Genomic DNA, 26,682 nt, shown 5'->3' on the forward strand with positions numbered 1-26,682 from the left:
ACATAAAGGTTTCTGCCGGGCAACATGATCTCCCTTACAACTGGTATATTTCAAACAAAGCTGGAATCTGAGTGAAGAAACGACATAGTATTCCAAATTCAAAACATGCTGTTTTCACTACTCAAGAATTGATCTGTTAAGCTATTCCACCAACCCACAGCTTGCCAAAGTTTTTGGAAAATTTTTCACCATGCCAATTGGAAAACAAATGCCTTTCATGGCTAATCTAATCTAATTTGCCTTCCACCTCTGCCTCTTCTTCCAAAGGTGCTTGATACCAAGGTCAGATTCCAAGACAGGCCTCTGATTCCACTGTACCAGTCTGCCTGATATGGCACGCTGCTCCGATTCTTAGAGTGACAGTCTGGCCTCACAGCCATTGTCTCCCTGGCCTTGTACTTGTCTCAGAGTCAAGCTCACACATCACATGTCACAACAGCCTGTCACATTCCATTTTGTCCTATATTCTGTTTTGAAGACAGCTTCCAAGCTTGAAGAACAAGGTCTCTTGTGGAAGCAGAAGCACAGAAAAAGTGAGATTAGACGAAGTGTCACGTGAAAAACAAGAAAAGATTAGTGTTAAGGAGTGCAGAGTGGTTTTGGAAATGGCTGAACAATTGAGGTTACTGCAGCACATTATCTTGAGTCTTCTGATTCTTCCATTTTTTCTTTCATCCATCTTGTTCTTTTCTTCCATTTTGATTGTTTTCACCATGAGACCCACCATTGTTTTTCAACTTTGTTCTGTTAATTTCTTAGAGACAAAGAAGAAAAATACCCCTTAGAGAGCTCCTACCCCCGTGTTTCTACTGAGAAACTGGGCTGCAACCTTGCTCACTGGAGACTGCTACTCTATGACTGCTTTGTCTCTGATGACTGCTTTGACTTGCTTTGCATGGTGGATGCTTTTTTGGTTTTTGGACAGAACATATATGCAGTGGAGTTTTTTTGATTTTTATGGCAGTGGAGCCTATTGATTTTATATTTTCACTTATCCCTTAGTGGTTTAATGTTTCCTTGGCTTTAAATATAATTTTTTCTATCACCTTTTACTGTAGATCCCCCTAAAGGGAAAAAAGATTTTTTGCACAGAAAAGATTTAACTAAACTATTATTACATTAACAGGACGTGACTATTATTTCAGTCACAACAGTTGTTTGTTAAGTTTTTGTTGAGTTTTCTTTGGGTTTTCTTCTGTGTCACAAACTATTCTGGAAATTGGATTAGGTGTATTATATTATTTATTTATTCCCATCATGGCAAGGAGATTCCAGCTGGGATCATTCCACTATCCACCAGGGGTCCTACTGGGCATTTCTAAGGGGTGGCAACTAAGGATATTTTAAGGCAGCTACTTGGGGTTCAGCTTACTTTTTCTAAGCATTATTCTCTTCCTCTCTACTCCTTCCTCTCTAGGGCTGGTTCTAGGGCTATTTTTTGCAAGGCATTGTTGCAGTGCTTGCTTCCCTTATGATTTGCCATGATTTGTTACCCTGCTTACCTCTGCTTTGGGATTCAAGGAAGTAGGCGCACTAGAATAATGAGAAGAAGAACAGTTTGTACCTTACCCACCCTGTATGAAATGTATCGAGTATCATTGCAGTTCTCTGTCCCTCCCTCCTCCCCCCTCTGTGTTTAGGGTGGTTGTGTAGGTGAGGCTTTATTCTAATAATTGTGTATATATATATATATATATTTTTTTTAGGGGTTTTGGTTTGGTTTTTTTTTTTTGGCCTCTTTTTTTTTCAGGGTTCTGGACATCTGGGGAAAGAACTGACAGAAGCGTGACGTCGGCGCATATTAGTACTACTGACGCATGGCGTCAGTCTAATGCGCCCTGACCAACGTCCATATCCTCTTTGGTATTTCGGGCCGACTGGACAGCGGACTACCCCAATAGTAAGGACTGCAGAAATGTGGATACTCGAACATCTACATTTATGGTAGGTACAAAACTGTACTTTTCAAACCCCCCCCCCCCCCAATCAACATAGGCAGACATAGCAGGATAGTTTTAAGGTAACCATTTGAAACACAGTAACCTGAAGCATGGCGATTGAATGGCCCCCAAAAAATGGATTTGCATAAACCAAATCCAAAATGACCATTTCTTGGCATATTACCTTTTCTCCAGCGGGTGGTGATCTTGGAGTTGGTATTTATAAGTTTGAGGGGGGAGCTTGTCCTCCTGCAAAAAAAGATTAAAGGAATAGTACGATGCTAGAGATTCGTTCTTCTCCTGCATTTTGCATCTTATTTATTTTCTGCAGTATCGGCACTCAGCATTTCAAATAGGTTCATAGGTGTGTACTAGGCTAATGGCCCTGGAGATTTTACAAGCCTAGCCCATAGGATTACCCTGGCGTCGTACCACCCGACCTTGGTTCCGAGTGCCTCTGTCGAGTAGAGCCACTGGAGTGATCCCCGGGGTGAATTTTGTATTTCCCATCCACTCATCAAGAGTCTTCTTGAAGAGGGCCAGTGAGGTGCTCTTTTGACATGTATGGGAAGTCCATTCCATAGCATGGGTAGTCTCTGGGTTATGAACCTGTCCCTCCAGCATGTTCTGTTGATTGTGGTAATGAGGTTGAGGTCTCTGGAGCGTGTGGTGCGGAGGAATTGGGATTTCTTTAGATGTAGCATTTCTAACCGAGCTGGGTCAGACATGGCTTAAGTCAAGCAGAGATCGCCTCTTAAGTAGGCGATATGAGACAGAGAATAGTTGGAGTTTTTTGAGTTTGTCCATAGTTTGCAACAAGTGTTTAAGGCCCAGTATCCTCTTTGTGAGGTACGTTTGCGGATTGTCCAGTTGTTGCAGGTGTCTAGTGAGGTATATGCCAAATGGGGCATTGTACTCGATGATTGGCCGAACGAGGGAAGAGTAGAGTGGGACAATGACTTCTTTCTTCCTGGATGCAAAACCCTTAGCAAAGTGGTGGTCAAAAGATAGGCCTTGGACAGTGCTGTTTTAACGAGTGCAGCAGTAATACTGGGTGCCTAGCAATCTACTGGTATTGTGATTGGTCCTGGGGATGTAAAGTTGGTACCGAATCTGTCTGCTGTCAACCTTTGTTCCCAGATCTCTTGTAACACCTTCTGTGTTCAGTGGACTACCATCGATTTGGTAATTCATGGGAACCATATTTTTCCCAAAGGGGATGACGACAGTTTTTTTGGCATTCAGCTTAAGGCCATGATTCTGACACCAGTTGTTGGTCTCAGTGAGGCTTTTCTGTAGGATGTCAACATCACTTGGAGAGTTAATAATAGCTCCCAACTTGCAATCGTCTGCGAACTTTGTCAGACAGAGACCCTTTGTGTTGGCCTAGACTTCAGAGTAGTAGATACCAAACAGGAGAGGACCCAGGACCGGACCCTGTGCGACTCCACTCTTGACTCATGGGTATTCTGACTTCGAATCCACAGTGTGAAAGTAGCTGACTCTATCTGTGAGCCAGTTTGCAACCCACCTAGTGATGTAGGGGTTGATGCCTAGCTTGGTGAGTTTTTCTATGATTCCTGAGTGGGGAATGGTATCAAAGGCCTTGGCCAGATCAGAGTAGGCTGTATGAACCACCTTGCCTTGCTCTGGTGACTGACTCAAAGAAGTCAACCAAGTTGTGCAGGCATGATCTACCCTTCACAAAACCAAACTGCGTGGGATCCAGAGTTTGGAGATTCCCTATATCCTTGTTTATTAGGTCCATGATGATACATTCCATAGGTTTGCATATCAGACTCATCAGGCTAATGGAGTGATAGTTCCCAGGGTCTATAGCCACTCCTCCTTTATGGAGAGGGATGACTGTAGCAGTGCACCATTTGGTAGGGACAAAGCCTGAGGTGAGGCTGTGATTGAACAGGGTACATAGGTGAGGTGCCAGTTCACTCTGTAGTTCATTTTGAGCACAGCCAGGGATATTGTCAGGTCCCATAGAAGCTGTATTCTTGGCCTTGGACAGTGCTGTTTTAACGAGTGCAGCAGTAATACTGGGTGCCTAGCAATCTACTGGTATTGTGATTGGTCCTGGGGATGTAAAGTTGGTACCGAATCTGTCTGCCAGTATATTGGCAATATCTGTTGGCTTTATATAGGTGGTACTGCTTTTGCTCAGAGCAAATCTGGGCATTGCCGTGGAGATTCCTTACATAACTATAGAAGGCCTTGTGGTTGTCTTTACTATCTGCTACAATTCTGTTTTCATGGCTAGCTTTGGAGGATTTGATGAGGGATCTCAACTTTCTTTGAGGCTAATAAGGGAGTTTTTCCAGTCTTGAGACTTACCTTATTTTGCATCAGTTTCCTTCCTCTGTTGTAGAGTTTGTTTATGGCAGGGGACCACCAGATTGGCTTCCTTTGTTTGGAGGAGAGCATCTTGGTTCTGTTGGGTATGGCGAGAACCATGCATTTGTTTTCGTACAGTGCATTGGTGTATGATTCGGCAGTCATGCAACTATTCTCTGTTTGCATGGGTGCCGTGAAGTTAGCCACCTCAGTTTTTAGGACCCCAAAGTTAGCTTTGGAGAAGTTTAAAATGCCAATATTTCAGTAGGGAACTTGTTTTCATTACAGTTGTATCACTTTTTTAGTCTTAAAGTTGCTTTGACTTTAAATATAGTGAGTAGTTCTAGCTTACTTAAATGACCGAGTTATTGGAATTGATGGTGTAACTAGCCTCCTCGCCAGGTGTGGATAAAGATATTCTTGTATATTGTATACCACAGTAGAGTTTTTAAAAGTACGCCTCATCACGAAGGGCTTTTCATCCAGAAAAAAGGAGGTCATTGTCCCACTGTACTCATCCCTCATTAGACCCATCATAGAGTACAATGCCCCATTTGGTATGTACCTCACAAGATATCTGCAACAACTGGAAAGGCCGCAGAAACACTTCACTAAAAGAATCTCAGGCCTAAAGCAGATGACCTATGCTGACCGACTAAAAAAACTCCAGCTATACTCTGTTGCATATCGTCTACTCAGAGACAATCTCTGCTTAACATACAAGGCCATGTCAAACCCAGAGCTGTTGGACATGGTACACTTAAAGAAATCCCAGTCCATCACAGCCACACGCTCCAGGGACCTAAACCTTGTCATCACAATGAACAAAACATGCTGGAGGGATAGGTTCCTGACCCAGAGACTCCCCATACTCTGGAATAGACTGCCCATACATGTCAAGCAGAGTGCTCCTTGGCCCTCTTCAAAAGGAACCTTGATGACTGGATGGGAGATAGGAAATTTAACCAAACTGTGTGGGATCCAGAGTTTGGAGATTCCCTATATCATTGTTTATTAGGGCCACGATGATGTGTTCCATAGGTTTGCATATCGGACTCATCAGGCTAATGGGGCAATGGTTCCCAGGGTCTGTAGTCGCTCCTCCTTTGTGGAGAGGGGTAACAGTGCGCCATTCAGTAGAGACAAAGCCTGAGTTGAGGCAGTGATTGAACAGAGCACACAGGTGAGGTGCCAGTTCACTCTGTAGTTCATGTAGAGCACAGCCAGGGATATTGTCAGGTCCCATAGAAGCTATATTCTTGGCCTTGGACAGTGCTGTTTTGACCTGTGCATCAGTAATACTGGGTGCCTGGCAGTCTGCTGGTATTGTGACTGGTCCCTTGGGTGGGGGGGAGGGGTAAAGTTGGCACTGAATCTGTCGGCCAGTATATTGGCAATATCTGTTGGCTTGGTACAGGAGGTACCATTGTGCAGTAGCTCAGAGCAAATCTGGGTATTGCTGTGGAGATTCTTTACATAACTATAGAAGGTCTTGTCGTTTTCTTTACTATCTGTTGCAATTCTGTTTTCATAACTAGCTTTAGAGGATTTGGTGAAGGATATTATCTTTTTGTTGAGGCTGATAAGGGAGTTTTTCCAGTCTTGGGACTTCACTTTTTTCCACATCAGTTTTCTCCTCCTGTTGTAGAGTTTGTTTATGGCAGGGGACCACCAGATTGGCTTCCTTTTTTTGGAGGAGAGCATCTTGGTTCTGTTTGGTATGGCGAGATCCTTGCATTTGTGTACGTGTTCGTACAGTGCATTGGTATATGATTCGGCGGTCATGCAACTGATCTTCATTTGCATGGGTGCCATGAAGTCTGCCACCTCTGTTTTTAGGAGCCCAGAGTTAGCTTTGAAGAAGTTTTTTCATGGTGTCTTTTACCACTTGGTAGAAGTTAAAATAATGAAGTCTGTTCATTTTCAACTCATTTATTAGCCATATCGATTTTGGTAGAATATATAGGATTTTACTTTCTGTCTTAAGTTAAGCCTTGCCATTGTTTAATTTTCAACATTTCCTGTTTGAAACAGGTGTGTGTGTGTGTGTGTGTGTGTGTGTGTGTGTGTGTGTGTGTGTGTGTGTGTGTGTGTGTGTGTGTGTGTGTGTGTGTGTGTGTCGCGCATGGACAAACTAATGCTCGTACACACATGCAAATAAGCAACTGCATTCTTGTATCATGTATTTAAGCCAGCCAACAATCAAGGTTTTTCTTTGTGATTATATAAATGAAATTGTGTTGTTGACAGTAAAATGTTTTGATATAGAGAAGTTCATTTTATTGTGTTATAATGGGACCACCATAGTAGATGCTGTTTAGTAACTAATCTGATTACTACACAATCCCTATTTATGCATGATTCCTTTTTGAAGGTTATCAGCCCGCAGACTACTTCAAGTCTAGTTAATAACTGTACTTTGTACCTCTGAGGTGATGACCTTAATTATTATGCCAAACCCTCCCCCCTTTCTTGTTTGTTTCTTCACATTTCTGTCCTTCTCGCAGCTATGAGACTCGAAGCAGGCTTCCCGTTAAGCTTACTACAGCTTACTTCATTTCATATCCTCCCTAACAGAGATTCCTTGTGTTTCTGTGTGGTATCCCTACTGGGAGTAGATGTCAATTACAGAGGCTATCCTTCATAAATGGCAAGTCTACAGGTGTTGCTGGAATCCCTAGTTTCTATTTGCCCCTGTATGTGCATCAGAACGGATATTTATATGTGAGCTTTCCTCAAGCACGTGATATCTCATTCCTTTAGGTCAGATGTACACTTGGCAAGTCCAGCAGTGTCTGGTTTCTACACCTTTCCCTTGGGATGAGAGAGCAAGCCAGCATGTAGTTAATTTGCCCACCCTTCTAGGTTAGCCTCGTGATGCTAGGCCCACTTGTTGTAACTTGGATTGCTAGTTTTATCTACACCAGTGGGCTGGCAAGTGTCTCACTGTTTGTATAGTTCCTCTTAAACAGTTCTCTGTTTTGTACTTGGTGTCTTGGGAAAATGTGTAATAGCAAGAAAAGTGCAGATGGGCAAAGTTGCTAGTGTGGCGATGAACCATTTCTGCTTATATCTGGAAGGTTTAACCACACTTTAAATACCAGATGTTAAGTCAAAGTATTTGATTGCTGATGTGCTGCTGTCTTTAAAGTCAGGGACAAATAATACTGGTGCCATAGTAGTATAATGGAGAGGGACTTGCACTTACTTGTAGCTTATAAAATTGAAGTCTGATAGTCCGTGATCAGCGTTGTATCGCTATGTGCCTTTTCTGCTTGTACTTTTTGTAGCGGTGTTAGACTCCTTCTTTTTTATGCCTGGGTATGAAGTACAGTACCTTGCTTTTCAGGACCATTCCGCTTGGCTTTGCCTGTTTACTTGCCCTTTGCAGTAGCTGTTGTAAGGATATTTCAGGTGTGTTGCAGTGCTAAAGGCAGTGCAGCTCAGGGTGGCTATAAGTTGGAGAGGATTTCCTTGCTATGACTAGGGAGCCCCTGTCGCTGCTGTAGTTTGCATTATTTAGGAAACAAATGTGATGCTTAGGGAAGCCCTGTCACTGCTGTAGTTTGCAATATTTAGGAAACAAATGTGATGCTTAGGGAACCCCTGTCACTGCTGTAGTTTGCAATATTTAGGAAACAAATGTGATGCGGTTCAGTGATGTGTGATTGCACTTTATTCTTCTTCTCTCGGATATTTCAGGTGTTTGATGCAGGTGAGGTCTTTGGAATCATGCGGGTGGATGAAGTTGATGATGATGAAGATCAAATAGAGCAGAAGAGTTCAAATCCTGGCAATGAACCTGTGTACAAAGTCATTGTGACTGGAGTAAATGGGTTACAATCATCTGATCCTAACAGGTGAGTCCACCCTCACTGGAGCGTACTGATATATTAAAACTGGCTAGGTTGATGTCTGTAGTAGTTTCTCTCTATCAAAGAAACTTTTTGATGTTTTGGATGTCTTGGCGAAAGTTCAGATGCAAGACTATTGTAATATGTGAATTTGAATTGTTCTTTGAGCTTTTCAGTCCAGAGAAAACATGCTTGTATTCATCAGAAATGACTGAAACCAAGCACAAAAGTCCAAAACCAGTAAAACAGTTGAAGCACACCAGGATCCACAAAAATATAATTTTATAATTATATTTTTGTGGACCCTGGTGTGCTTCATCCAGCTGTTTTTTAATGCTTGAATTCATGATGAGCAACTGAAAGTGCTGTCTCAGTTTTCATACTGCAGGAGTTAAAATGCAAGCATGAATTACCTTGTCGAACTCCTGTAATGAGCAAGAATAATGTCATCCTTTAAGCCAAGCATACACGGGAGGGCTCACTGTCTGTTTTCCCCAAATATCAGGGTGAATGTCAAGGTGGAGGGAATCGCGCTACTTGGGGAAAAATGGTAAAGAAGGCCAAGTTACAGAGGTGGCAGAAAAGAACTTCAGAGGGCAACGAGCACAAGTTCCTATACTTTGTGCGAAATGCCAATCTGATTAGTGTCACTGCTGGAAGGCAGACGTAGAGTCCCATGCTCACCAAAATATGATGTAGGAATCTGCCACTGTATGTATTAAGCACGGTTTCTTTGTTGTGAGAGTTGGTGATCTCAATCCAGTGTAAGTACAGGTGTCAAAAAGTGAATGTTAGAGGGCCTCCTTAAGTAAAGAAACCAGTCACCTTTTGATAACTTGCTGGTTACCGAGTAAAGTCCTTTAGTCCATATTCAAACTAAATAAGCTATGCTTGCCAACTTAAAGATAATTATGCTTAGAGGAAACCTGACTAATTAGACCACAAAATACTAAGTGCTGTTCCTTAAAATAAAGGAACAGGGAGGAAACCTCATGTAGGACAGTGGAGCTAAACTTCTTTATTACCGGTGACTTTTTTGAGTTGCATGCATTACCAAAATGGTTTTATTTTTCAGAAATGTTCACTTAATTTGGATAACAGAAGCACTGATCCATTTTTTTTAGTTAGAACGTAAGGTAGTGACATACTTATGATTTGTGGTTTTAACATCCCTTGGAACAGTAAAGAGCAGTATAGGCCTTCACAACTGATTTGTCTTGGGTTCACACACCTTGTGCTCTCCCACTGCAGTAAACAAGCTATGCCATTAGTTTAGCAGTTGCCTCGCTTGTCTCCGATGCCCAGGAAGATCAGAAGGTGCTGCATTCTGTCTCCACATCTGGTGCTAGGGCTCATGTTCCAGTGTTGACACTGTAGTACAACATTAGGGTGCTGCTGGACTGCTTTGCTGAGGTACCACCATCCCTCCGATGAGAAGTTAAACTAGCATTCAGTCAGTCTGGGTTGGTAACCGTTTCTGGTTATTTAAAAACCCATGGTACTTACCAGAAAAGGATCCCAATGCACCTTTCTGCCAGTACATTGGTGTAAGAGACCTATATCACCTCTCCTACACAAGCTACATCTTTGAGTTAGTTGTGCAGCTTATACAGTGTACTACTTATGAGATGTCATTATATGTTAAAAATAATGGACTATGCTTAAGTTGTGTGGATGGTATTTATGTAGGCAGTTTTCTTGTAATGAGCAGTATGCAAGACCTATAATGAGCAGTATGCAAAACCTATAATGAGCAGTATGCAAGACGTATAATGAGCAGTATGCAAGACGTATAATGAGCAGTATGCAAGACCTATATATGCAGTTTCCTTGGCAGCAAAAATGTCACATACAAACAAGGTTGTCAAAAACACACAACATCCACCAATGTATAGTGTATACACACACACACACACACAATTTTATATTGATGTACTAAAAAGCTTTCTCCCCAAACCTTAAAGACTTCCTAAACCTAAAATCTGCAGTGCTTATCCTCAGCAATTTTTAAAGCATACATAAGAAGCAACACCTCACATAAGCCCACATCCGATGGACTCCCAAAAACAAAGCCCATAAAGCAAGTAAACAATTTACTCATGACTGTTGGCATAGGGGAATCCCATGTATGACACACAGATGCCCCGTTCACCAGACTGTGCAAAGAGACTATTATGGTCAGTTGCCTATCTGGAGCCAGAATTCGATAAGCTACACATGGACTCAAGTCATTGCACCACAGATGCCAGTGTGATTCTGTCATAGTCCATGTGGGCATAAATGACCTGAGACTACATTATGTGAAGAAAGACATTATGGACCTCTCTAAATACGTCTGTCAGACCAATATGTGCCTTGCACTGAACAGCATTCTACTTTCTCCACTTTTGTTCATACTGTGGAACATCCTTGATCGACTTTAACAACTAGCTTTTTTCTGGTGTCAGTTTAGGGAGATTCAGTATCTATCCGCTTGGGATGACATGGTTGACAGACCACATTGCTTTGCCAAAGATGACCTGCACCTGTGCCCCCCCACCCGCGCTTCCAGATTATCACTAAAATTTCATTTAGCCCCTTAGAGCCTTTTTTAGGCAATACTGAAGTGACAAACCTACTGACATAGCAAGTAAAACCCAAAGGAACATAAAAGTGTTACTGTTAAAATGAAAATTTGCATACAACTCCTTACAGGGAATTGTTCTGTTTCTTTAGCTGTACTTAAGTCGTGTAGTTGGAGACGTTCTCCCTCTGGTCCACTCTGAAAATCTGGTTAAGAAAACATAAAAATGTAAAATAACATTAGTTTAACTCTCTCGTCTTGGCAATTCCTTTTCGATCTCTTTTGATCATTTATTCCATCTGCCTTTTTATATTTGTCAATCCATTCCTTTGTATTTTAGATATTTCTTAAATACTGTTTTCTTCCTTAAATTCCTTCACATTTTCCTTCATTAACGCCCTTTTTCTTTGTCATAATTATTTGCATTTCTGTATTAAAATCCAATAAGCCCTTCTTTCTACTCCTGTTTTACTTGAAAATCATGTCACTAGCTGAATGGTCTCCAGCCCTCCTCTTTCCTATAAAGTGAACCTTTTTGGGGTTTAGTGTGGTTTCCTTTATTGTTATAAAAGCTGATTGTTTCACTTGAGAACTGTGCTTCATTTCATTCTGGTGTATATATGGATTTTTAAATATGTTTAACTCTTGTTGTTTCCTTCCCAAATCTTCCCCTGTTCTACTTGAGACTATTTGTTCTATAATGGTGGGGAATCCCCAGAGACTGTAGAGTGAAAGCCATTCAGAGTTGCCCTCCTATATGCATGCATCATGGTTGTCTGTGACCTCACTGGCATTTCAGCAGTGAGGGTACTTGTATTTTTGCCTATCTTGTCACATGTTATGGCTGCTCCCAGGCCAGAATCTTAACTAACTCCACCAGCGCCCTGTGCCAGTATCCCAAACCAGCTTCTTCCTGCTACCCCCTCAGCTCTTCCAAGTGAAGAGAAAAAACTAGCATAGCCATCTGCTAATTGCAGTTAGATCATCTGCACCCTAAGCTCTTCCATTAAGAAATGCAACAAACCTACATGATAGAAATTATTAGGAGCTAACTTTTTTATTATGTTTTCATAAAAAAAAATGAACAGCAACTGAACTTTCAGAAGCAGCATGCCAAGTGTCTGGTATATGCCAGTTCTCTGACTCTTATGGATGTCATGGTTTGTTCTTGTAATAAAAAACACAGTTAACATTTCAAACCAAAGCAGCTGCCGCCTTATAGCTATTATAATTCCCTACTGTCCTAAAAACATAGGTTCATAGGTAGGTACTAACCTATCAGCCCTGAGGCTTATATAAGCCTAGGCAAAAAGGTTCCCTGGCTTTCGCCACCCAAGAAAATTATTTTTCTGTGCCCCTGTTAAGCAGTGCCATAGAAGTGATCCCCGGGGTGAATTTTCTGTATCCCATCCAGTCAAGATTTTTCTTAGAGGGCCAATGAGGAGCTTTGCTTGACATGAATGGATAGTTTGTTCCAGAGTATGGGAAGTCTCTGGGACAGGAATCTATCCCTCCAGCATGTTCTGTTTGCTGTGGTGACCAGGTTTAGGTCCCTAGAGCATGTAGTTCGGAGAGACTGGGATTTATTTAAGTGTAGGTCCCTAGAGCATGTAGTTTGGAGAGACTGGGATTTATTTAAGTGTAGCATGTCCAACAGCTCTGCCTAACATAAAAGCTATGTCAAACCCAGAGATTGCCTCTGAGGAGGCGATATGCGACTGAGTAGAGCTGGAGTTTTTTGAGATAGTCTGCATATGGCATCTGTTTGAGGCCAGTAGTCCTCTTAGTGAGGTACTTCTGTGGCCTTTCCAATTGTTGTAGGTGTCTTGTGAGATGCATGCCAAATAGGGCATTGTACTCTATAATGGGTCTGATGAAGGAAAAGTAGAGAGGAACCTCCTTTTTTTTCTAGAGGAGCGAACCCTTTTGTGATGAGGTGTGCCACATAGAAGGATTTCCTGAGTACTGTGGTGATGTGATCAAAGGAGACTACTGTCCACCTGTGTCCTGCTGTCTCTTATCACACTTTTAGTCTTTAATGAGCTACCGCCTATGTGGTAGTTCATGGGTACCGAGTTTTTCCCGAAGGGGATGACAGTGCACTTCTTGGCATTGAGCTTGACACTATGACTTTGACACCAAGCATCTGTCTCTGTGAGGCCCTTTTGTAGAATGTCTACGTTATTAGGTGACTTTATTATGTCTCCCAGTTTGCAGTCCTCTGCGAACGTTGTTAGCCAAAGACCTTCCTTGTTGACCTGCCCTTTGGAGAAATAGATGCCGAACAGGAGAGGACCCAGGACCAAACCCTTTAGTACTCCACTCGTCACTGGTCTGAAGTCTGACTTGGAGTCAGCTACTTTTACTGTGTGGGTTATGTCAGTGAGCCAGTTGGACACCCATCTTGTGACATAGGGATTTATGCCCAGTTTAGTGAGTTTATCTATAATTCCAGAGTGGGGGATGGTATCAAAAGCCTTGGCGAGGTCAAGATAGGCTGTGTGCACTACCTTGCCCTCATCTATGGCTCTAGTGACTGCTTCAAAGAAGTCAGTCAGGTTTAGTAGATATGATCTACCTTTTAAAAACCCAAACTGAGTGGGGTCCAGGGTTTGGAAGTTACTTGTGTCTTTGTTTATAAGCTCCAAGATGATACGTTCCATGGCCTTGCAGACCAGGATCATCAGGCTAATGGGGCAGTAGTTTCCGGGGTCTGTGGTGGCGCACCCCCTTTGTGGAGTGGGATAACTGTTGCTGTGCGCCATTCAGTAGGCACATAGCCTGAGGTGAGGCTATGATTGAACATGGTACGTAGATGGGGGTGCCAGTTCATTCTGTAGTTCGTGCACCCTGGGATGTTGTCTGGTCCAATGGATGCTGTGTTCTTGGCTTGGGAGAGTGCGGTCTTTACTTGTTCATCTGTGATTATAGGGGCTTTGCATTCTTCCAGTATTAAGATGGTCCTTTGGACGGTGAGAGGGGGTTAACGTTAGCACTGAACCTATCTGCCAGGATGTTGGCAATATCGGTTGGTTCTGTGTATTTAGTGCCATTGTGCTGTAGCTCAGAGAAGATCCAAGTATTGCCATTGAGATTCTTGACATAGCTGTAGAATGCTTTGTGGTTGTCTTTGGAATCCGTGGCGATTTTATTTTCATAACTGGCTTTGGAGGATTTTATGAGGGATCTCAGCTTCTTGCTGAGGCTGACCAGGGAGTTCCTCCAATCTTGGGATTTTGCTCTTTTTTGCAACAGCTTCTTACTTCTGTTGTAGAGTTTATGGCAGGGAACCACCAGATTGGCTTCCTTTTTTTTTTTTTCAGGATAGCGTCTTGGTTCTGTTTGGGATGGCACAATCCATGCACTCGTGTATGTGCTTATACAGTACATTTGTGTAAGATTCAGCAGTCATACCTCCTATTTTCCGTCTACGTGGGTGTTGTGAAGTTTGCCAATTCTGTCTTAAGAAGCATGAAGTTGGCTTTGAGTAGTTTTTGACAGTGGTTTCCTTAATGGGGGATGGGGGTGGGATATGGATGTCTAGGGTTATTAGTTTGTGGCTGGTGTGGAACATTGGTTGCCCATATTGGTAATGACCAGGTCCAGGATATTGCTGCCCCAGGTGGGGTTGTGGACAAGCTGATCCAAGGCATTGGAATTTATGAATTCCAGAAAGCGTTGAGCGAATGAGTTGGTACATGAGTAGTTTTCCCAGTTGATGGTGAGGTAGTTGATATTGCCCATAATTAAGGTATTGGGTTGTACCTTAATATTTTCCAGTATCTTAAGAAATGAAGAGTGGGAATCCTGGGGCATGGTGGGGGATCTGTAACAAGCTACAACCTTGGACATGTGCCAGTTTTTTTAACAACAAACACTTTAGCCTCCAAAACCATAGAGAGTCCTGCCCTGGTGTTTTAGAGCATACACCACATCCATATGTGCATTGGACTCTCAAGATAGGAATAGACTGAACACTCCTTACACTCTGTAAAATTGAACTTCATTTACATGCATAGCAGTATGCATTACTTATTATATATTATTTTCTGTAAGATATTTTTAATTTTAAGTTGATAAGCATTTCATTGCTGGTTAAGATGAGTCATTTTTTTCTCAAATTTGAGAGATCCCTTCTACAAATGGGGCTTACCTGGTTACAAAGTGGTTATCGCCTTCTTTTTCTTTTCCATCTAGGAGTATGGCTTTTCCCAGGACCACATTCTATTTTATATAAGGAAGGCACCACTTGTTCTTCCTTGTAGTTCCTATGTTTAAAATGATGAATATTACTAACAACTTGTTGAAAACTGTTCTGATAATGGGAATTTTTCTGGTCCTGAAACATTTCCCAACAGGACAAATAATCTATTAAAATACCATGGACATTTAACTTTCTGCATTTACAAATAAAAGTTGAGAGATGTTTGGCTTCCTATAAACAGTAGCCTATATTTCTCCATTCTTAATGTAATAGCAAAATTATTGTTCTGTGTTCTAACCAAAAAATCAGAGAAGTAAGGTGACCCCTACGGTTCCGGCATGTAGCTCACAACACATTTCTGTGCAAGCTACATCGCTGAAACCAGAAAGCTGCAGCAGCAATTCACCACTGAGCAGTACAGTTGTGAAAAGCACAGTCGCTGCAGCTGCGCATACTGAAAAGAAAGAGGAGCACATCGCGGCAATCCCAAAGGACAGCTACCCATCAGTATCCTAACAGAAACAGCCATGCTATAAGTGTTAAACATTCCTTATTTTTATTCCAGTTCAATTTGAAAAGGAATGAAAATAAGGAATGTTTAACTCTCTAGCGAGGCTGCCCTCTGTTAGGATACAGCCGGGTAGCTGTCCTTGGGGATCGCCTTGATGTGCTCCTTTTTCTTTTCAGACTGTACAGCTGCAGCATTTGTGCTTTTCAGTGGTACCATTCTACAGTGAATTGCTGCCGTAGCTTTCTGGTTTCAGTGATGTAGCTCGCAGGGAAATGTCTCATAAGCTACATGCCGGAACCCGACCCTTGCTTTTTTGGTCAAGTTGTTTGTGCTCGAAGTTTGAAGATGCTTACTTTGACTGATTTTTATCCAGTGGATTAGTGTATTCCTATCCTGAGGATATCCTATCATGGAGAATAGACTGTCTTGTCTTGCCATTTTTTGATAGTCCAGACTTTACTAGGTATGTATTGTTTTGTCAGCCTCGGCCATTGTCTGATGCGGCACTAGTAAGTCCATCTAATGGTGAGGCTGATTTCTTCACTTTAGGCCCGTCTTCCTAGGACCTTTAACCTCTGTCTCTCTAATGGTAAGTGCAGCAGCTTTTTCTCCTGCAGGTTTCCTTAGAGTCAGCTGAGTGGGTGATCTGGTCCAATAATGGCCACTGGCTCTCTATTCTTTTCCTTCATTTCCCCGTACGCCAGTCTTCTTGAAACCAACTATTTAGCACAAGGCCAAATTCATCCTCTCAGACCCATTTGGGCCTGCACAAGTTTGCTTCCCTTTGCTGAAAGACTTTTGTTTGAGGCTATTCAAGAGTCTTCAATCGCAGTCATCTGACATGCCTCACCCAGACCTCTTTCCCTTTTATTTTCACTGCTTTGGTTGTTTTTCCAGTTCCCTTCATGGCCATGGACCTTTCTTTCCCTCCTGGGGTGGCATAAGTCATCACTTCTGCCCAGAAATATTCTACGAGGTTAAATTAAAAGATTTCAAACCTTGGCTTTTTTTCTGAACTGAATCTGTATTTAGAAACAAATAATACTGATGGAGGTAATATAGTTATAACCAGGGATTCTTTAAAAGCTTATATTTTTTGTAAAATTGTAGTTTGGTATAAGTGGAAAACAAACAAATGGGAATCTCAAACAAACATACATTCACAACTTCAAGAGACTAAAGTTAAACATAAAACAACTAATAAGTCTGTAGTCAAAGTAATACAAAATCTAAATAAGAGCTATGCAGTTATAGTATCACATAACAGCCATAGCTTTGGAAAAATTAAAAGTATCCACTTATGCTACGTCTCATCTCCCTCCTTCTCTTTCTCTCTATATTATATGTATATTATGTGTGTGTATATGTCGTGAACTATCATTTCCATACTGTCCCCTCTATCTAAAATTAATAGAAAAATGCATCCACAAACAACTGGTTGAATATCTAACCAGCAACAACCTACTATCCCCTTCACAACATGGTTTTCGACCATCCCACAGTACCATTCCTGCACTAGTCTCCTTCACAAATTACATCTATAACGCCCTAGATAGTAACCTACTTACATCAGTCCCGTTATTGGATCTCTCAAAAGCATTCAACACAAATCAAACTTATCCAGCATATCCACTCACTAGAATGCTCTGATGCCACCCTAACCTGGTTCACTAGTTGGATAACCGACAGCAATCCATAAAATGGCTAAGTAACCTGTCTAGCTTTCTCCCAAATAACATAGGAGTGCCTCAGGGGTCAGTCTTGGGACCCCTACTATTCAACATTTTTATAAATAACCTAAATAAAGTTCCCACTGACTGTACTACCATACAGTATGCAGATGATTCAGCCATTATCTGTACCTCCAATAACTTCTCTGACCTCCAAAAGGTAACACAAAAGGCCTTTACATCCATAGAACTCTGGCTAAACCAATCACATTTATTACTTAACCCTAATAAATCTAAACTACTCATCTTTGCATCTAAACCTGTTCCCACAGACTTTACTGTATTCTCCATAAACAAAACCCCAACAGAGTTAGTAAATCAGGCCAAACTGCTAGGAATTACTATTGACAGCAAACTTAGCTTTGACTTGCATATTAATAATGCAATAAAAAAGGTTCACTTCAAATTAGGCAAACTTTGCAAAAACAAACAATACTCAGACAAATCCATCCGAATAAAACTTTCAAAAAGTCTATTCCATCCAACCTTATTATATGGGTCTCCTATCTTCACCAATCTCCACAACTCTTTGCAACATAAACTACAGTCCTGTTATTATAAGACTGCAAAATTTGCATCAGCCCAACCAAATCGCACCCACCATTGCCAGGCCACCAAAGAACTAAACTGGCTAGAATTTGGACATTATTTACATTACACACAACTTACCTTTGCCCATAAACTCATTTAAAAGCCTGAGTGTTGCCCTTCCCTGAAAAATATCATTTAACCTTATGTCCCATCCAGATATCTACGCTCTAACAACAAACACCTACTTAAAGTATCAAAACCTAGTAAAAGAGCAGGTAGCTGCCTCTATTCCCTTTCCATAACTAAGCTGTGGAACACCCTCACATCATCCGTTACAGAATTAGACAACATAATCTCCTTTAAAAGAACACAGCCTCCTTAATCTAGTAAAACTGTTTCGCGTAGCAAATATGTATATGTCATACTGTTACACCATATGAGTTATCCCTAATCTTTAGTATCATAGTCCACACATCAATTCAACTGTTAACACATTTTCTTTTCTCACTTTCTACTTTTAATACTACCATTAAGTATATGCCACCTATAATCTACTTATTCCCACTACCTAGCTATAAGATTCTAACTATATCTGTCTTGCCTTTAATTCTATATTTCCCTTTTCCTACCCTCCCCAAGAAAAAAAAATTGAGCTGTATTGTTAAATATTTCTAACTGTACAATTTTCCTACATGCTAATGTTTCATTGTTACTGTATTGTGCCTTTTTAGAACATGTTTGCTGTTATTTCTGTATTATTTCACTTACTTTATAATTATAATTTTGTTCCCTTACAAATTCATGTAATGATTTTCATGTAAGAGCTTTTCTCCCCGGGCCTCCACTGAAAATGGGTCTCCAGCCCAGTGGACTTTCCCAGTCAACAAATTTTAATAAATAAATGTATACATTTACACGACACACATTTAACTCTTTTAATTTGTACATATAAACAAATAGCAGTAATATCTTGTAAATGAAAGATATTAAAAACAAAACCTACACAGACATTGGGATATCCTTGATGTTTTCAGACGTTATCGCACATCTCTAAATCAAAAATCCAAAAATGAGGACCTTGTCCCAAATGTAGATCTTGATTTGTCCTTTTTTAAAAAGACGCTGTCTAAACTAAATGAAAATTTAAACAATGAGATCACTTTTAAAGAGATCTCGGACCAAAAATCAAACAGTTGAAACCTAATAAAGCCCCAGGTATAGATGGACTAATAGTAGAAGTATGTAAATGATTCACTCCCTCTATTATCTCACTTTTCCATAAAACCCTTATAGAAGTTCATACACCTGAGATAATTTCCCCCTCTTAGGTTCATAGAAAAGTACTAGGCTAGCTACCATGGAAATATTCATTAATCACACCCATACTAAAAGAACATAAAAATCTTCTACTTTTTTCTTTATACAGACCAGTATCACTTCTAAACAATGGTTATAAAATTTTCATGTCTGTTCTTTCAGATAGATTTAAAAAAATATATATATATATCGTAAATCATTAATTTAGACCAAACTAGATTTGTATATCAAAGACAAACTCTCAATATTAAAAGATTATTAACCCTTATACATTTTGTAAATAACTGACTAATGGTACTAAACAGGATTGTCCCCTTGCTTCTATTTTCAAAAATTATACTTCTAAAATTATGCTGTTTGCCAGTGATGTGCTAGTAGCACTTCCCAATTCAATATCAAGTCTCAAAGGCGTAAATTTTATCATAAAGCTGTTTCAGTCATACTTGGTCTACTCTTTAATAAGTTAACATCAAAGTTTATATTTCTAAACAAAAATGGAAATTACAAACATAAAAAAAATCATGTAAACCAGTCACTTCCTGCAAATATTTAGGAATAAATATAATACATACTGTTGAAGCAGTTGCATAGCTAGGATGGAGCAAGAGGGGTAACTGCCCAGGGTGCAAAGTGTTGTGGGGTGCGATCAGCCAGTCTGGATTTTCTTTAATGCAGTACCATTTTTTTAATAGTCAGTATCACATCTGTAGTCAAAACTAAGTGCGTGCAGGCAGGGTATGTTAAAGAAGTGTTTGGGACAGGGACACAGAAATGAGACCTGAATGTCCGGATCAGGAGGGTTGAGCATGTCATGCCAATGGCCACCTGGTTGGTGTAGAAGGAAAGGCTTTTTTGCTCCTGAATATAAGAGCTTGGTAGTGATGGTGTGGGGGGTATAGAGCTTACCTGTAACATCTGATCACTGGTTGAGCCAGCTATGCTTCTGTATTGAAGGAATAAGAAATGCAAATTATAAAAACATTTTTAAACATAATCTCAAGTTTAACTAATAAATTAAACAAAACTATAATGTCCTTCGATAGATTGTAAGTAATAAAAATGATTCTCTTTCCTGAACTATTATAGATAATACAAGCTTTAACCCTATATCCTGATAAGTCACTTGGTAGTAAACAATTCATAGGTTCATAGGTTCATAGGTTCATACTAGGCTATCTGCCCAAGGGCATTTATAAGCCTAGCCCATAGTTATGTGGCTTTCGCCACCCCTTTAGTTTGAATAAAAACTATGCCTATCATTTTGCTGTGCCTCTATCAAGCAGTGACACTGAAGTAATCCCTGGGGTATATCTGCGATCTCCCATCCATTGGTCAAGATTCCTCTTGAACAAGGCCAGCGAGGTGCTCTGCCTCACATGTACCGGGATTTTGTTCCACAGCATAGGGAGTCTCTGGGTGATGAATCTGTCCCTCCAGCACGTTCTATTTATAACCGTGTCAAGGTTTAAGTCTCCCGCCCTTGTGGTTCTGAGGGATCTAGATTTTTGAGGTGAAGCATATTCATCAAATCTGGGTTTGACATGGCCTTATATGTCAGGCACAGGTCACCTCTGAGCAAGCGGTATGAGACTGAATAGAGCTGGAGTTCTTTCAGTCGGGCAGCATAAGACATATTTTGAGACCCTTTATCCTTTTGGTGAGGAACTTTTGGGGCCTTTCAAGCTGCAGCAGGTGTCTGGTCAGATACATTCGAATGGGGCATTGTACTCAATCATAGGTCTAATGAGTGATGAGTACAGGGGACGATGACCTCCCTTGATCTAGATGTGAATCCCTTCATGATCAGGTGGGCGATATAGAAGGTTTTCCTAACTACTTTAGCAACATGAGTGTCAAGCGAAAGGCTACTGCCAAACTGGGGCCCCAGATCCCTGATGACTTTTCTGTGCTCAGTGGATTGCCACCTATATGGTAGCTAGGGGTAACCTTGTTTTTCCCGAAGGGTATGACTATGCATTTTTGGCGTTTAACTTCAGGCCATGGCTCTGGCACCAGTTATCCATTTCTGTGAGGCCCTTCTGGAGGATATCTGTGTCAGATGTGTTTTCGACTATGGCGCCCAGTTTGCAGTCATCTGCAAACTTGTCAGCCATAACCCTCCTGTGTTTGCTTGTACTTCAGAAAAGTAGATGCCGAACAAGAGTGGACCCAGGACTGAGCCCTGTGGGACACCACTTGTGACGGGCTTTGAGTCTGACATGGCTCCAGCAACTCTGACCCTGTGGGTTCTGTCACTTAGCCAGTTTGCAACCCATCTTGTGATGTATGGGTTTACATTCAAGCTGATGAGTTTTTCGATGATACCTGAGTGGGGTATTGTGTCGAAGGCCTTTGCCAGGTTTGGTGACTGTCTCGAAAAAGTCAACCAAGTTTAAGAGGCAGGATCTGCCTTTGACAAAGCCAAACTGGGTTGGATCCAAAGTCTGCAAGTTCCCTATGTCTTTATTTATGAGTTCCATTATGATCCTCTCCATGGCTTTGCAGATAAGGCTTGTCAAGCTAATGGGGCGGTAATTTCCAGGGTCTGTGGAGGCACCGCCCTTATGAAGTGGGACCACAGTCGCCGTGCGCCACTCCTTGGGAACGTATCCTGAGGTGAGGCTATGATTAAACAGCTGTCCTAACTGTGGGTTTAATTCCTCTTGAGTTCGTGAAGCACACAGCCGGGGACACCATCCGGTCCCATGGATGCTGTGTGTTTTGCCTTAGTGAGGGCAGTTCTCACCTGGGCGTTGGAGATGTTTGGGGGGCTACAATCCTCTGGAATAGATATCTCTCCTTTTGGCGGGGGGGAGAAGTTTGCACTGAACCTGTCAGCCAGTATGTTGGCAATGTGTGTAGGTTCAGTAATTTTCACATCATTTTGAACTAATTCTGAGCATATCTGGGAGTTTCCTCCTAGGTTTCTAACATAGCTAAAGAAGGTCTTATGATTGTCTTTAGAGTCCTTGGCGATTTTTCTCTCAAAATTTGCCTTGGATGATTTTATGAGAGCTCTTAGTTTTTTACTTGTAATGATCAAAGGTGTCTTACCTTTCAAGGATTTTGCTCTATCTTGTAGCTTCCTCCTTTTGTTGTAGAGCTTGTTTATGGCTGGGGTCCACCAGACTGGACGCTTGCCTTTGGTACAGAGAGTCTTAGTTTTGTTTGGGATTGCCTGATCCATGCAGTCCTGTAGGTGCTGGTAGAAGGCATTTGTAAGTGATTCAGCGGTTTGAGTAATGTTTACCACTGGCTCAGGGGCCTTAAAGGAGACCACACTAGTTTTAGAAGTGTGAAATCGGCTTTGAGAAGTTTTTCACTGTGGTCTTTTTGTTTCAGGTGGGGCGGGATGAGTACCTCCAGCGAGATTAGTTTATGATCTGATCTCACCAGTGAGGGGTATACTTCCGGTGTTGAACATTTTGATCCCATGTTCGTGATGATGAGATCAAGTATGTTTTCTCCTCTTGTGGGGATGGTGACTAGTTGTTCCATGGCATTTGAGTTTATGAACTCCAGGAATCTTTGGGTTAGAGTGTTCGGGCTTGAGTAGTGTTCCCAGTCTATATTAGGGTAGTTGAAGTCACCTAGTATGATGGTGTTTGGAGATACATTTATCCTCCAATGTTTTCAGGAAGGCCATGTGAGGTTCCTGAGTTTGAGAGGGTGGCCTGTAACATGCTACAAATTGCAGAGCAGTCTTGCCTATGGTTAATTGCACCTGGATGGTCTCCAATGCATCATGTTGCCACCAACCTTGAGGTGTGGGTGTCCTTTATGAATATGGACACCCTCCTTTCTTGGTGTTGTCCGGATTTTGGGTCCGGAACGCATGATATGAGGTGAAACCTGTTAGTGCTGGGGTGCTCTCAGGAGCCTTGAACCAGGTTTCTGTCACAGCACAGACATCGATGTTCTCCATATTGAGAAGGGCCTCGAGTGCGTGCATCTTGAGATTGAGACTTCTGGCATTGAGCAGCATTACCCTTAGTTTTTTTCCTTTTTGGTGTCTAGGGTGGTAGGTTTAGAATTTGAGCCTTGCCTAAAAAAGGCACTATGGGGGTGGCAAGAGCCTTTGCCAATATCCGGAAGCCCAGGGTGACAGGTGCAAGCCGCCCTTCAAGCAGCGTGGCTTGTCCAGCATGTCATCCTAGGCAGACAGACATTGGATCCCCTTTGAATGACACCAGAATTTAAGCCAATTATTAAAGCTGATCATCTTATCACTGTATTGTGGCATCATTCTAGGTGAGTTAGGATACTGCTCAAGGTCAGGGTCATACCTGCCTGGGCTACATAATCAGAGAGCTCCTCGATGTCCCTTTTCATGTAGTCCAAGGAGGTATGTCTCAGGTCGTTGACACCAGCGTGGACAATGACTGAGTCGCACTTGTACCTGCTGTTGAGAGACCTGAGTGCTTGCGTTATGTGGCGGATTCTAGCCCGACAGGCAGCTTACTGTGACCTTCTCCTTACTCAGTCTGGTGAGCGGACGCCAGTGTGTCTGACTATGGAATCACCAATGACAAGTGTGTCTGGCATTTTGTTTGGCCTTAAGGGCTGTGACTGTTTGACACTCTGACTGTGTGGTCTATGTGTTGCATGTGTTGGGTCGTGAGGTGGTAGTTGTTTGGGTGTCTGCTTTGGTGGCCTCTGCTGTTTTGGTAAATTTTTGATCAGAGCCTCCGAGTATGTCTTTGTGTGAGTATGTGTATGATTTGAAGTTGTGATGGTACCATGTGTGACTGGGTATGTATTGTGTGTGGTTACCTTCTCCTCCTGTCTGGTCTTGCCAGTCCTATGTTGAGAGAGCTCAGCCTCCAGTTTGGCCGTATAGTTGCATCTCTCGCATGTATTTGTGTTTTGTGGGAGAAGGAGAGGATTGTCTGTGTACATGAGGCAATTGTAACATTGCCTCAGTATTCCCAGGTTCACCAGTTGAGCTGGAGAGGACACTAGCAACTGATCCCTCGACATACTAGAAGTAGTAGATAAAGAGACTTTCAAAGGACTCCGGGGGAAGTGGGTTTTAGGCTGGTGGGGTACTATCTATAATAAGAGTGCTTTATCAAGGTGCAAGTACTGTAGGAGTAAGTGCTAGGCTTTACAGATAGAGAATAGTCTACTTGGGAATCAAGTAGAGATGAACTTTTCAGTTATAAGATATGCTGGTTAGATCAGCAGTACAGCTCGAGGAAGGTAGTTCTAAGGAAAAATTTGAAGAGTGGAATTTAGATGGCCCGAATAGTTTAACCTTGTTTAACCGCCGCTGCAAAACTTCCTATGGTTTCCACACAAACCTAAGGTAGCCCTACATCATCCTCCTAAACTTGGAACTTAGGAGGTATTAACATTCCTGATGTAGGTACCTATTTAAAAGCAACATTTTTAAAACTATCCTAAATTGGATTGATCATAATTTAACTCAAATTGGAAAACCTTACATTTTGATCTACTTAATACTAGTGATGACTTAACAGGAAATAATAGCAGTGTAAATCAGAGTAAGTTCTTTTGACAGTATCTTTGCAACAACGTACAATATAATTCTCCCACCCTGTTGTCCTTTTCTTTTATGAATCGCACCTTAAGTTCTTTCAGAACTATTATATTCAGCAAAATAGACTTGAGAATGTCATTCATTTAGTGTAGTCAAATCTTTCTTTATTAAATTCTCCACTCTTATACTTTACTTCTGGAAGATCAAAAGCTTTTTTTGCTGGTATCAGCATTTTAAAGATCTAAATTAAAAGATCTTCAACAGCTTATAAATGAATATGATCTGGATCCTCAAGATTGGTTACCATTACAGAATATTAAAATACAAGCTCAAGACAAATGTTTATTTCTTGCACATTTATGTAATAAAGAAACCCCTAACTGAATTAAAATGTTTCCATGATACACAGTAAAATCCCCATTATCTGGGACTCAAGCAACTGGCATTCTCAAACAACCAGCATTTGATTAGCTAGAGCCAATCAAAAATTGCAAAGCAGAGCCACTTCTACTCAATGTGGAACAGTTCTGCATTGAGTAGAAGTGGCTCCGCTTTGCGATGTTTGATTGGCTCGTATACCGGCGTACAAGCAAAATCCTAAACGGGAGCTAGGCTCTGTTGTGCCATTTTTGATTGGCTTGTATGCCGGCATACAAGCCAGTCAAAAATCACAAAGCATATCTCAAGCAACTGGAACATGCACTTAACCAGCATCTACCAATCCCCACAGGTGCCAGTTAAGTGAAACTTTACTGTATTGTAAAACATATGTAAGGTAGAAAACCTTACCTCTAAATGTTATGAAATTGTGATGGAGTACAACACTAATTTAAATGAAAAATCTAGGACATATTAAATTGAATCGTAACTCTTTAAGTAATCAGGAGCATAAATCTCAAATATTAAATTCTATTAAAATACATCTTCTTAACATTGGCATACATTTAATTGGAAAGTCTTATACAGATCTTAAATCCAAATAGATTGGCCAAAATAAATGAAAATGGTACCATTACATGTTGGAGGTGTACCGACATTTGTAATGCAGATTGGAGGTGTACCGACATTTGTAATGCAGATTGGAGGTGTACCGACATTTGTAATGCAGATTGGATGGGTGTCTTTTTTTACTGTCCTCCTTTGGAACATTTTTAGAATTCCATAGAAAATATTATGAAAGCTTTATGGTTTTGATTGTTTAAGTTTTTAGTTGTATTTAATATAAATGGCAATCACAAGTTGTATATTGAGAATCTGTCTGCTCTGGACCATTTTAGCCAATCCGATTTGCATCAGTTTCATTCACAACCATCCTTTGAATAATTTTTATCTTCTTTAAAAAGAAGTAGCCTTGACAGAGAATATTAAAATAAAGGAAAGTAGGTTGAATATTAAAATGAAGGAAAGCATGCTGTTTCCCAAGACACTTGTCAAGAAGCCTTGGACAAAAATATCATCTCCAATTGATTTATTTCAGCAGAATGTTGCCTCCTGAATTAATTTCTCAAAATGTTTATTGTTTATATAGCATATATTACTGCTTACTATACTGAATTTTATTCTCTGGAGTACCATAATTTGCTATAGTTAATATCTCACAGGCATGTCGTGTATATTGTACAGTGGATATAAAAAAGTGTACACACCCCTGTTAAAATGCCAGTTTTTGTGATATAAAAAGAGACCACAATAAATCATTTCAAAACTTTTCCCACATTTAATGTGACCTATAACCTGTACAGTTCAGTTGAAAAACTAATCTGTTGGGGGAAAAATATAAAAAAAAAACATACAGTACGCTGGTTGCATAAGTCTGCATGTCCTTAAACTAATACTTTGTTGAAGCACCTTTTGATTTAATTACAACCTTCAGTCTTCTTGGGTACACACCTGCCATCAGTTAGAGACTCTAACTAAACCCAAATAAAGTTCAGCTGTCCTAGTAGGATTTTCCTGGCATTTACTCAGTTGCCTGCTACAGCAAAAGTCATGGTTTGCAGAGAGCTTACAAAGCATTAAAGGGATCTCATTGTTGAAGGGTATCAGTCAGGAAAAGGGTACAAAAAATTTCCACAGTATTGGATACACCATGGAACACAGTGAAGACGGTCATCAAAAAGTGTAGAAAATATGGGACAACAGTGACGTTACAAAGAATTGGACATCCCTCCAAAATTGATGAA

General features: G+C 41.0%; 1 protein-coding gene across 1 annotated transcript in view; it reads left to right on the top strand.

Moving 5' to 3' along the window:
• Positions 1-7,946: 7,946 nt before the first annotated feature.
• Positions 7,947-26,682, top strand: part of TTLL12 (tubulin tyrosine ligase like 12) — a 636,007-nt gene continuing 617,271 nt past the window's right edge. Inside the window, exon 1 of the mRNA XM_044087179.1 lies at positions 7,947-8,146. Within this exon, the coding sequence (XP_043943114.1) occupies positions 7,947-8,146 (200 nt within the window). The remainder of the gene's footprint in view (positions 8,147-26,682) is intronic.

This window comes from Protopterus annectens, chromosome 11.part0 (genome assembly GCF_019279795.1).
Source record: "Protopterus annectens isolate FY-2018-M chromosome 11.part0, PAN1.0, whole genome shotgun sequence".
NCBI lineage: Eukaryota > Metazoa > Chordata > Ceratodontiformes > Protopteridae > Protopterus > Protopterus annectens.